The 13,810-nt window shown below is 43.3% G+C and overlaps 1 protein-coding gene across 2 annotated transcripts in view; it reads right to left on the bottom strand.

Moving 5' to 3' along the window:
* Window positions 1-13,810, bottom strand: part of prkar2aa (protein kinase, cAMP-dependent, regulatory, type II, alpha A) — a 34,536-nt gene that overhangs the window by 19,759 nt on the left and 967 nt on the right. Inside the window, exon 2 of one of the 2 annotated variants that reach the window (XM_079273005.1) lies at window positions 13,029-13,309. In XM_079273005.1, coding sequence (XP_079129131.1) covers window positions 13,029-13,272 — 244 coding nt within the window. In that variant the 5' untranslated portion in view covers window positions 13,273-13,309. The remainder of the gene's footprint in view (window positions 1-13,028; window positions 13,310-13,810) is intronic. The other variant, XM_079273006.1, reaches the window with a different exon arrangement.

The following is a 13,810-nucleotide window of genomic DNA, read 5'->3' as shown; positions in this document are numbered from 1 at the left end:
GTACTGTCACTTAAATGAATAGGAGTGGAGATCTCTCCCTCCCTCCCTGTGACTGAGCCTGTAAGCAGAAGCAAAGCATGATATGGAGCGTAAACACGAGGAGAACAGACATACGAGCTCCCGGGGCCAATCTACAGTTTTCTCGGCTCTGTGATTTATGGTTGTGAGAACTTGTTTGAATGTTGAATTTATTACACAGAAGTTGCAAACAAACAAGAGATATGAGGCTACACGATATTAACAACACTCTGTACTCCCAAGTCTAACCGGGGTCCATTAGAGTACTCAAATAACAGCTCGTCTCTCTGATGGAACCTCAATTTATTCATCTCTTTTCTTGGCTTTTCCATCATGCTGCACTTTCCTGCCAAACAATGCTTTTACGACACATATATATCTTTCTCTTTGCGTTGCAGCAGCTTCCTTTCCCTCTTCATTTGTCCCTTTCCTCTCTTTCTCATGTGTGCGCTCTCATTTGCTGTAGCCATTGTGCATCTTTCTGTCCTCTGGTCGAGCCCGTCTCATTCTTTTCTCTTCATCCCTGCCAGGAAAGCGGTTACTCTCGTCATTTCTCGCAGCCTATACCCTCCTCTTCCTATGTCATCAAGCTGCAACAGTTATTCTCACGCTCGGCACCGTTTCCCACCATGCGATTCCCTTCTCGCTCTCTTTACCTTCCCCATTATCTAACTCTGTCCTTTTCCCTCCCACAAAAACTCTGTTGTTCCATCTCTATCCCCTCATATTGGACTCTCCCCCTTTCCCAGTGTCTCCCCCTCTGCAGCACTCTCCAGAAGACTTAAGTCCTTAAAAGGAAGTAGGCCCGTCCTGCTTGTCGCCGCGCTGAAAATATCACAAGAACTTCATTATAAAGAGGGCAGTGAAGCAGCTTAAAGGACTTTTACACCAGGGGAAGAACACTCCAGTATTTCTAGTGTCTATAATCAACTGATGACTTTACAGAACAACTTGTTTGTTTGTGTCCATAGCACCATGCAATTCTTAAAGCTCAGGTTGGTAATCTTGAGAAACTAGAAAGAGAACGCTCGATGAAAAAAATGATCCAATCAAAAAACCCAGTCCGGTGTTGCCAACTCTTATCAGGCCTCTGTGCAAAGCCACTCACACAAACTGATCATTATGAACATAAACAACAAACATGGCTGCTGTTAGTACAGCTGTCAGGCTAGCAGTTTGAGTTAGACTCCGGTGACGTGCACAGAGTGCACGGAGGCAGGCTTCAATCCACACTACAGCAGTGGAGCAGCTACCATTTCATGCATTGGTAGCAGCAGTAATGGCAGTCCACACATATGCTATTTTTTATTGAAGTATCTGAGAGCATCATGATAAAATGCTTCTTTAGTATCTGTGGAAATCCCCCCATGACCCCGATGGTCTTAATACTATATGCATTAAGTTACACAGGCCACCAGCAGTTGCAGTGAAAGAAGCAGAAGTGACTCGTTTACAAATAGTGGTAATATTCTTCAAATACTGGACAAGTCAAAAAAAGACAGGACACAGACAAGCTACGCCGCATGGACGCAAGACTAAACAGCTAAACAGGGGGGGGGGGGCAGTAAAAAGTGTCCCGCGGGTAGGAGAGCGCAACACGCTCTCATCAAACCACGAGAGTGTAACGTAAACAAGGCCGATCTGCTCTGTAAGACATGACCATTTACAGTCACAAAAGAACTCCAAACCTCCACATTCTCCAGCCTGTGTTTAGAGTCGGGCCATTAAATGCAAAACCATCTCACTCGGACCTTGTGGATACCGCTTGCAGTGCCATGGAAACTAAGAACGTATGCTTACTTTAAATCTGACCATAACAGTGATGTCTATGTCGTGTTAATGAGGTTTCAAGTAATGCCGGCTAGTACAAGAGGAAAGGCGGTTAATACAATATACAACCTAAAACGCACGGACAGAAAAAGTCTCTCTCTCCCCCCCCCCCCTCTCTGACAGACAGTAAACAGTGCAGCTGCCCTTTAAGAAGATAAATAACAGAGGGTTACACAAACACTCATTATCAGAACTGCAATACAAAGACAGTAATATGAAAATGTGTCATATCAAGGCTATGCACATACACTGATAAAGATACTTGTTAAAGAGGGGGGGGGGCTGTGAACTACTAGTAACCTCCCAACCTTCTTTATCTGAATGATGAAGCGAGGCCGCTGACTATCACGGTCGCTTCCGCCAGCGAACGGCTGAGAGCCGTTTCAAGGCCAGTGGTTACTATGGTGACCATGGTCGTGGCAGTTTAGGGCCCTGTTGATGTTAAACCCACAATCTATGCCGCGTTAAAATTAATCTTTCTTTGAAAGGTAGGGTTCTTTAGCGTCTTCCTTTGTACTAGATTTAGTGTTATGTAACAACGAAAGAAATTAAAACAATGATAGATAGATAGATAGATAAGACCGACGCAACAAAACGCGTTACTGTGACCTGTTTTCACCAGCTCTTCTTGTGTCAGGTAGAAAAGGATAATAAAAAGCAATGCTAGGTAACCAACTAGTCCCGGCACCCTCGGTCAATTCTCTTATCTCACATTGCTGCCTTGGGAAATGCTGACAAACAAGAACTGTTGTTGGCAATGTTCCCTCTAAGCTGCGCGCTTGAGCAATCGCGCACTGCTCGCACATTCTCAGCGCACAAGAAAATCTATGCAGCGCATAAAATAAAATTCAACATAAACGTATTAATTAATATCTAATATTAGTCCTAATCTTATCTAATCAATTAAACCAATAATAATAATAATAATTTTGTTTTCTGTACTATTTTGCAACGTAACTCAGTGAGTGACAGGTGTCCAGCCAATGATACGATTCGGTTCACTTACGCTACGCAGCCAATCATAGCATTGACACTATTGCCCTGCCCATTCACGCCGTGCAGGTTAGCTAGCTAACAACAGTGCGGCGGAGTTACGAGACGCAAATGCTAACCCCTTATCATGGCGAAACGAACGGGCAGCGACACATCCACTCACCAAGCCATTGGAAAAAAGAAATGTGGTTCTTTTAAGATGGAATGGCTGTCGGAGTATGTTCAAATAGAAGAACAAGCGGTGAAACTGGGTGAGATTTCTTCTTTTTCGAGGGGGAAGGGTCTACTCTGCAAAACATGCAGCGAAGCTAAAGTAGCAAATGAGTTTTCCGAGGGAAAAATGTGGACTGAATGGAAGTTGGACTACCTCAAGCGTCACATTCAGCAGAAAAAACTAAAAATAAAATCAAAACAACATCCAGAAATCGTCTTGAAGTGGCACATTTGGACCAGCTGATGCGCATAAAGTCAAAGCAAGAAGCAGACGAAGCCATCAACCTGGACAAAGTGTACAACCATTGGAGAAGTGAGAAGGACAGACGTGAAAAATAAGGTAAAATTTAAGTCAGATTTGTGCATATTCTAGTGACATTTATTAAGATGTTTTACTTATGGATATTAATCATTAAATTATGTTACTATTAGATAATTTATGGGTAGTAGAAATGATAATAAAAAACTGAGTAATTACATATTTTACAGACAGAGTTACAGGAATTTACACTGTATCACAAGCTACAGCACACGTCATTGTGCAAAATGTGAATGTTTTAATGTGAACAAAATGTTATGTCTGAAAGGTGTATATGTATCATTTCTTCCAGAACAGGACCCTCACACAGGCCAAAGCAAGACTCTTCCCATGGCCAAAGCAAGACTCTTCCCATGGCCAAGCAGGACTCTCACATAAAACATACTACACATCTCATGAACAACAAGATTTTTGTCTTTTTCCTTTAAAGTTTGTCAAATCACTTATATTAAAAGTAAACTAGTGAAAATTGCTGCTGTAATTTGATTATTTTAATAAGCCATGTAACTTGCTATGATCCAAGGTTTTGAACAGGTGTGATACTGGTGTGTGGCCACAGCGTACTCTGATCAGAGCACATCTGATGTTGCTCACAGTGGTCCTCAGTGTGCTCAGGGAGCTTGTGTGTATGCCCAGACACATGAAAAATTAGAGGGAACATTGGTTGTTGGTAACCATCTACTCTCGCCAGTGTTGAGTAACCGACCATTGTTTCATTGAAAAACATCTTGTGGCCTGAGAGCAGGATAGAGCTGACCGATGTTTGAATCCAATCACGGACTGTATTTACATTGCCTTCAACGTAAATCTAAAATCACCTTATTTGTAAGCGGTATACATGTATATTGCTTCCATTCATGTTCATTCTCATCGTGAGCATAGCCTCAACGTATCCACATTACAACATCTCAGTTTAAATTGTTCTACTCTGGCTTACTCTTAATACAAATATGCAACACACTACTCACAGACCCCTTAAAAAAAACATACGTGTGCATGAGTATATTCAACCGGTAGATCGTTAGCAAAGATGGTTGAGGAAGGACAGTATTTGGAAAATGGCTCCACTGAAAGCATTTCTGTAGAGACGTATAAAGAGGAAGGAGTGCTTGTAAAAGGACAAAACCGGGGGACATCTTTGGCATGCATTGTAAAACAGTTATATTGCCGGATGTGTGACAAAATGCTGTGAAACCACCACCACACAATCATAGTTCAGACAATGAATCTGAAACATCACTGTAGCTTGTGATAATGAAACCGAATAATGACCTGTATTAAATGACGCCGTTCCTCAAACAGGGTGTAAAGGAAAAAGCTTCTCAGGAAGGACCGAGGATTCTAAACTCTTCAGAACCCCAGTTACAGTCCTCAGACTCGAACATGGAGCCGCTCTCACAACGTTGATTGCTGGAGGACCGATTCCCAGATCCTCATCCTGTAATGTGAGCACTCTCGGCCCAGCTCCTCCTCCTCGTCATCAGTCGTACTCTGCATGGTGTTTCTTGTCTTTTTCAGTTCCCTCTACTTCTCTCTGCCTAACGTTGTTCCTATCCTGTGTCCTCCCCTCTGAACTCCCACTTCTCTCCTGGGAGAAACATCAATACATGGGCACACAGCCAGTATGAGCACTGTACCAGTATTATACCAGCCCAAGGTTACTTTTTGAGACATTATTATTGTGGAATTATCTAACTATTATCTCCTGCATCTGCATGCAGTAAACAAATAAGCACCAAGATACAAATTGCAATATGTCTATGTTGTAAGTTATACTGAGACCCTCCCATGTCCCTCATGTTCTGTCACTCCCTCTCTCAGCACGGAGAGGAACAGGGGTCACTTTGGGGCCACGGCCTTCGAGTGTTTCTCTTTAAACATCACCAACATGAAGGCTTTGATGAAAAACCTTAAATCTCAGAGCTGCAGATCTCCATCTGAATGTCGCATTGGAAGCATATTTTCTTTACAATTAATAGTTCTCCTCAAATCATTTGCACTCTGATCCCTCACAGTTTAGTAATGATTCATCTTACAATGCAGTCTGAGGTGAGAGGTACATTCACAATACCAACATAAAAGGAGAAAGTGTAACAAATCATCTAATGCAGATGATTGAGTAGGAGGTGAACACATTTACATAAACGTTTGGGTTATAGTCATTAAGGAAACTGGTTCGAGGCAGTGGTCTGTGTGTGTTGGAGCAAGAGGGGTCTGTGAACTCCAAAAAGGAGCAGCAGAAGCGGACGCATAGCCACTGGCTAAAGGCCTGCCCACCCCCTCCATTTCCTCATTGTTCTGCAGTGCCACTAAAGATAGCTTGAGGGCAGAGAATGAGGAACTACCAAAGTTCAAACAATCAGTAAATGCGAGCGAGCCAGATTGTACCACAGCCTCATCTGTCTTTTCTCCTCTCTCATGATGGGCTTCGTCTTTCTGTTTTGTCTATTTCAATTAGTGTTTTCATGTTCTTCCTCTCTTCCGGTTTTGTCTCTCTGTTCTGTTCTCTTGCAAAGGAAGACCATCTTTCCCCTTATTGCATTCTAACAGGCTCCCTAATGACAAACAAACAAAAACACGTCGCTCCGTTTGTGTCCTTTAGTGGATGCACAGACACGTCTCCTTACATGGCAATTAGATAAAAGGCAGCTAGAGAGCGACAGACTGTCAATTACCGTTCACGGCAATGTCACGAGAACACGCGGCTCGATGTCACACAATAATTCCATCTGGTCAGTCTTCAAGGAACGCGAGTGTGTCCAGTAAGCCAGAGCACGGACCGATCGGTGACGACACACAGAAGCGACAGTTTGTTCAAAACAACCACGGCGGCTCCTAAAGAGGTACAGTAAGTGTAAATGCTGCGATAGGATCAGAACTGGAGAGAATGGAATTCAGGACTTTTTTCAACAGAAAAGAGGTTTTCACTCTTCTCTCGACTCCCTTCGGTAAGAGTGCGATTGACAGATGGTTCGTTCCAATCCCCTGCCACGTATTTTTTTGAAAGTGCCTGCTCTACTTCAGACAGCTTCCAGTGATGACTTCTCGGGTGGTTCTGTGTAACAAACCATCTGGCGGGTCAGGTTCGACGTTCAATGCCTCACTTGCACACGATTTAAGGACATGTCTTTGTGACTTGCTAAACTGCTACGTTGCACTGGTTCAAGTTGTTTCGCTTTATCTCCAGTATCTCAGTGGCACAATACAAAATGAGTCTCTCGCCATCACTGTTAATGTTTTCAAACACACTCCTTACTTCAATAAACTGATATAGACAAAGGAAGGGATACAACGATTTGTGTTCACAGAAACATAAGATGTAGAAAAATACAGGAGAAAAAGATAGAAGGACAACTAGGGAGGTGGAGAAACAGGTATATAGACGTGTAGAGAGATATGGCTACAGAGAGATTCAAAGAAAGAGCCTCAAAAAGATAAGAAAGGCAGAGGAGGATAATAGCAGGCGGGTTGGCAGGAAGGCAGACAAACCAGCAGACTGGCTTTCAGAGGAAGGATCGTGATTCGTGTACTTTGTGAAGCAGAGGATAAGTGTAAGGGAAACACACAAACACACAGTAAGACATAGAACCAGTTCAGCTAACAGACATACAGGTAAGGCAGAGATAAAGACAGTCAGTACCCTTGAAAAGACAAGGCAGGAGGACAGACAGGTACTGTATTCAAAACAGACCGACTTGCATGAGCCGTCTGGGGGCTTTTCCACTTAATGCTGTCAGTCAGCCAGTCCGGCAGCTCTCTGTAGGGACGCTAGGCTGCATTAGATTTGCCTGCAGGCTAAAAGCACACTGGACACACTACAGCCTGCTAATCGGGTCACCTGTTGCACAACACTGAACTGAGACCAGCTACACACACACACGCCTATACCAATATACACACGCCTCATTTTGATAGGCCTTTTTCACGGCAGCCATTTAGACATGAAATTGCAGGGTAAACACAGGTGTGATTGATGGTCCCATTCTATTTAGTGTCCCAGGTATTACAGTGGGCCTGCATGCACAACAACAGGGCCCGGCCCCAACTAAATGGAACAGAGCAATCATTTATTTTTTTCAATCACACGTGTGTTTACCCTGCAATTACATGTGAGAATGGCCGCTGTGAAAAGCACACACGCACTTCTTACTGACTATCGTTATCCGCTAATATTTAGTAAAATATGCGATCAGGACATCCGCATTCATGCGTTTCTAGTCGCCGATCTCTGATGATGCTACATTGTAAACAATGTGTTTGAATTGACAGGAAGCTGATGTGTTCAAATGTAATCTCGTAGAATGTAGTGTTGGTGAGGAACTTGAATAAATCCAGTTGTTTGAAAGAGATGTTTCCACAACATAAATAGATATTAGAGATGAATTATGACCCGTTTAACTTCCCAACACCAGCTCTAGGCAGCGTGTAACACATCATTAAAACCACTCATGACAAGATTTCTTTTAATCAATACAAATTACAAACTTAATAATAGTCTGGAGCCTTGTAGACCAGCTGCTATAATCAAACAACAAAGGGATCCGTGTCTGTCAATACAGTTCATCAATGCTCGGCAATTAGTATCGGCGGAAAGAAAACGTGATCGGGGATCTCTAAAAGTTATATTTGCGCTACTAAACAGCCTAATCGTTACTGTATTGGAGAGCTCAAATGAGCGAGAGAAAGGATGAGGGGAAAGAGCGAAAGGTAAAGTGAGGGACAAAGAGAGGAAGTCAGGCCGACAGGAACAAAGTAAGAGTGCACAACAACGAGGAGGAGGAGACAGAGTGAGGGAGGAGACACAAAGGTCAGAATCTCACCACGATGTGCGTGATCAGGCCTCGAGAAACAATAACCCTCAGGGCTCAACAATAACTAAACATATTTGTCTAATCCACACACAAGCTGTGGTTGTCTCTGACATTCAGACTGAGGGTGTGTGGGGAACGATTTTAGCTTCAAACTTACTTTGACTTACTTGAAAGAACGAGTGAAAACAACTGGTGACACACAATCTCTCACCAGAAGAATGCTACACATCAACTCCACAGAAACTGAACTTAAGGTGTACACCCCTAGTTTATACTGCATTTCAGGCCTTCAACAGAGTTCAGACATTTTTTAAACTTCTCCAGGACTCCCAGACATCCCGCCATGTATCATGGCCACTTTCAAGGTTATAGGTAAAGGCTTTGGTTGTATTCACCAAGCATCGGAGCAGTTTGTCATAACTGTAGACCGTCAGTTCAAAACAAAAACCAAACCATCTGGGGAAAATGGGCGCTTACTGGTGCGATGAAAATGAAACACCGTCTTGTGTTGATGTTATGAGTCTTCCCAAGACCTCTGTTTCAAAATACCAGCGCTCACATAATTAACACACACACGGAATATTTAGAAAATACCAACATGTGCTTTTCAGGAAGAAGAAATAACACTCCTCCAAACAGATTGCAGCATTTAAGAGGTAAATGTAAAAATCTGTGGTAAATGCTGCACTGTTCAGGATGAATAGGAGCTAAGCCTAGAGTCTGTTATGTGACAAAGCTGTGTGTTATGCTCCGTTGATAGCATTAGCAGATTTTTCTTCTTTAAAAGACTCCTGTGGACATCATTTATTGATATCCTCTGCTTTATCCCTGCTGTCGTTCTCATACAAACACGTGTAATTCATTTCTATTATCTCTGGGACTCATCAGCTCCTCGATGCATCTTTTAATAAAAAGTCACACTTAATTCAGTCACGGAGGCCTCCATTCATCCCCTTCTGGTTCTCTCGGTGAACGTGCACTGACAGACTGAAACTAGACAGGCCAGCTCCAAAGAAAAATAACGTGCACGGAAGACGTCCTTTGTCTTGCACCTTTTTTGTTTTTTTGCATAAAGCGTGTACTTTCTTTCATCTACCACCGCCTTTTGTAACTCCAGTGAACGCTGAGTAAAATGGAAAGATCACACATTTCCCCTGGATTCACAAGGTAACTTTAGCTGCACTTTACAGAAAAGAAGAGCTCTGAACTAAAGGTACATCTCAATCAGACAATATACACTTTCTGTACTGAAGCTCAGCCTCAACATATAAAGGGTTACTTGCAAATCTTCAGCCAAACATCACAAGGTATGATGGAGGTACAACAGAGGTACAACAGTTTCTATCCAAAACAACCGTGCCCCCCCCCCTTGTTAAGCAGTTTAGGTCTGTGTAGTGATCCTGTTGTGGATTACGGCAGCAGCAGTTTACAAAGCATGTAGAATACGAAGTCATGCTTTAGGTGTACTGTACAGTCCATGAGTACATTACCAGCTTCCTCACTCATTTACATTACAGGTGTTTAACTATCACACATACACAGCGATCTTCCTGCAGCACAAATTAAAAGGTAAAGAGCACACTGGTGAATCATTGTAACTGTAAGTAGCAGAATAACAAAAAGAGCGTCAAGTAGTTTAAAACAGATGCAGATCATTTCCATGTTACACTGCTGACGCTCTCTAGATTTTTTAAAATAAAATACCGTCTTCCTCATCATAGGTCCAATAAAACTTATTCTCTCATACAGAGAGCTGTTCTATGCCTTCTCAGCTGAATATATATATTTCTTAATAAAGAGGTCAAAACTCAAAATGAATCACTGGCATACTGATAGTGGATCACCCACCGCCTGATAAAAGCAGCGTTATGTTTTCATGTTTTCATAAAAGTGGGAAAATGACTTTTCAAACCTCTGAGAGTGAATCAAAGTACGGCTTCGGCGAATGTGCTCAATACTGGCACTAGAACTCTGACACAACATGGTGAATATAATACGTTACTATATAAAGTATTATATTTCAAACTAAATATAATGTCCAAGTTGAGCCAAACCAGTGGAGTCGTGATTACATAATCAGAGTCCTAAAGCACTAGGTCACCTCATACAACTGTACTTCTGACACGCTTGCATTGAGGCACACCCTTTGTATTCTAGCATTAGTGGTTCCGATACTGTCAATGTATTGACTTATTGTCTGTGGTTGGTTCAGTGACGTAAGTGTTGTATCTAATACAATCAGAGTGGATGTTTGTGACCTTTGGAAACAATGAATATCCAACACTCTTCTGCTATCCCGAGTTCAGAGAGTATTTTGGTGTTTTTTTTTTCACGAGACCAAATTGATTTGGAGCATGTGCTGTTGAACTACAGTAGCAGCACTATAATTTATAACTATGGGCTACAACAGTGGTCAGGGAAGAGCACATGCCGTCTTTCATTATACAGGCCTGTGTTGTTCCCGTCAGAAACGAGTGTCCCCTGGGGGCCCTGTATAGAAGCCCGGCTAGATAATCTACTGTCATGGATGTCATGTGTGTGACCCACAGCATCCAGGCAAAAGCATGAAAATGCCAGCTCCCTGTTCATCCACCTTGGAAAAACACAACAACTGATCGCCAACCAAAATGTACGAGGAAGAATTGCTTCACCAGGCTGTAATTTGAACGGGCCGTGAAATCAAGTCATAAACATCAGTTTGCCTAGACATTCACACACTGACACAGCATGTGCACACACACACACACTGCTCCCTCAGCTGAGGTCACAGCTGTCAGACAGCGGCGAAACCCCACTTGTGTGCGCACAGAAACACAAACTGTAATCCCCTTTTTACCCTGAGCCAGCTTGTAACAATCTCCGAGGTTGGCCAATGGGGCATGATAAATATGGTTAACCTATAAATGCAACAAACTAGGACGAGAGACAAAGTTTAGACAGAAAAACACTGCCCACGTCGTGGGACATAAATCTGAAGGATTCCTTTTTTTACTTCACTTAGCACCTGGATGTTCCAGTGCTTTAGTATCTACACTAGCAGGAGAGAAACCATGCGAGACATAATCATACTTTGGAAGCATGTAGATTTCCACACACATAAGCCTTTAAGGCCAATTCATACTTTCTGCGTCTGCTAGGTTCCGCTTTGGTCTACGTGACGTAAATGTCCTCATCCGGCCCCAGAGTCTGCGCGAACCCTATGTGGATGTCTGTGTGCAGCCGAACATTTAGGACCGTGCACCCTCTACGCACGCCAACAGCGAGCTTGCTGGTTCGTTCCACAGTCCAGTCCAGGTGGTGGCATATGTACCCCGAGCTGGCTTGCCAAAGAGAAGATGATAACAAAGTGGATGCTTGTTGTGCAAAGATCCACCGTTACCAACATTTATATAATCTGCCTATGAAGGAACACAAAGGCAGCCAAATGGCGTTGAACTCCTGGTAAACACGAGTATGGTCTATTACCGCTATGAACTGGAATAGAGTGTGGATCGAGAAATACGCACGAGTGGCAGGCCAGACCGACGCTGATCCTCATTTGTTGTATGAACGGAACCGCATGCGCGACCGGTACAAGTCGCCAGCTGTCCGCGGAATACAGGAAGTATGTCCAATGCTTTGACCGTCATTGGCTACTTGCACATCAGTGAATTGGATTAGATACACCTACGATAGGTTCACAGATCCTCGCAGCTGATCACAACAAACGATGAACTCATTGAGAAAACAGAACCTCCATTCACAAGGTAACAGCCCTTGGCTCCACAGCACACGGATGTGATCTAGGCCACGCTCTCAGCAGCACAGAGGGCTATGGAGCAGCTTACATCTTCTGCCAGTCTCTCTCTCTCACACACACACACACACACACACACACACACACACACACACACACACACACACACACACACACACACACACACACACACACACACACACACACACACACACACACACACACACACACACACACACACACACACACACACACACACACACACACACACACACACACACACCTTCTGCTGAAGGTAACGCACTGTGTGGGACCTTGATATTTAGAGGTGCAAAGGACAGTTCATGAACTCTTAAATTTAAAGGTGTACATTGCAGGTAAGAAAATACTTTTCTTGGAAATATGTGCATCTACTTAATTGAATTGAAACTCTACTTTGATTGTGAAGTTGTAGGCTACATGTGGGCCTATTTCAGTTTTCTGGCAGTATGTATTTAACATTCAGAGCATATCCAATCATTTAAATGGTACAAGTAACAACTTATCATATTCAAATTGCAAAGTGGTAAATAAAAGCCGTTGACCAACAGTCATTGTAAAACATCAGGAACTATAATTATATGTGGGATGCCTCTTGTTATATTGCAATGCTTGCTGGAATGCAATATAAGAGCTTTTCAATTCAACTTAAGTGAAAAGACAAGTGTGGAAAGCCTCTTTCAGTTTCTGCAATGATTTGAAGGGAAAGCTATATTTAATATACGAGATCTTTTAAGGTGTTGAAGCTTTGTGGTTCGAATAATCAACGGTCAGACATAATGTACTATTTTAGATCCTAACAGCCAGATAGATGATCAGAGTGGAGGAGCCCTAAATTAGATGGGTGACAGATGAGGGCTCTTGCTGAACTCTGCTCAGTGAGATCTTCTGGGTTCAAGTATAAGTAAGTATGGCCGGCCTCACACACTCTCAGAAATCAGTTCCTCAGGGGGGGGATGAGATAGATTCTGACTACATCAGTGACAAGGCCTCAAGCCTCACCTTTACTTTCTCTCTGCCACTCTCCAACGCAACAAGTGACAATCACGACAACAAAACATCCACTTACGCTCAAAGTCAGAATCATCGTCGTCGTCATCTCCGTTGGACTCAGTTTGCATCGGCTCCCCATCAAACACGACTCCTTTCCCCAGCTTGACGCCGGCACCGGCCCCATCCTGGCTTCTGGTGTCCTGCAAACGGGTGAAGTACTGTACTGCAAAATCCACCAGGTCCGACGGCCTTTGTCGCAGCACCTCCACAGTGTAGCCCTGCAGCAGTTCTGTCAACCCCACCGGTATCTCAATACTCATGGCTGTGTGTGGCGCGGTGGCGGCGTTTGCTATCTATCTACAGAAGGAGGGAAAAGGAGTAAGAATTTGTTTTGGTTAAGAGTCATACCTGTGTTTCAGTACTGGGCTGTGATGTCATTAAGGATAACTTCATGAACGAACAGCAGACTTTGACTTTTATGCCAGAGCCCTGTGTGCCCTGTGAATGTAAAGTGGATAATGACAGCTCTGCATGGCAACTGGAATGCACTGCTACAGCCTGAGTAACTAAAGGAAAAAAAACCATCAAGTTTGACAACTTAACAGATACTACACCACCACTACAGGTAGTGTAATGACGTGCGTAAAGGGTGGCTGTGACATTGTCACTGAGCGGCCACTTTATCTAGGATTGAACACACGGTTCACACAGCTGCACCAAACAGATATGCGCTTAGCATTTGAGACAGATAACCAGAGAGGCATTCGCTGGGTTTCGGTAACATTAACTTAACTACTTAAACTGAAGCGTAAACGTGGGGTTGGTGGCCAGCTGAAACCGGCTAGCAAAGCAGCTAAT

Source organism: Melanostigma gelatinosum, assembly GCF_949748355.1.
Source record: "Melanostigma gelatinosum genome assembly, chromosome: 8".
Taxonomy (NCBI): Eukaryota; Metazoa; Chordata; class Actinopteri; order Perciformes; family Zoarcidae; genus Melanostigma; species Melanostigma gelatinosum.
This window is presented reverse-complemented; position numbering and strand designations above follow the sequence as displayed.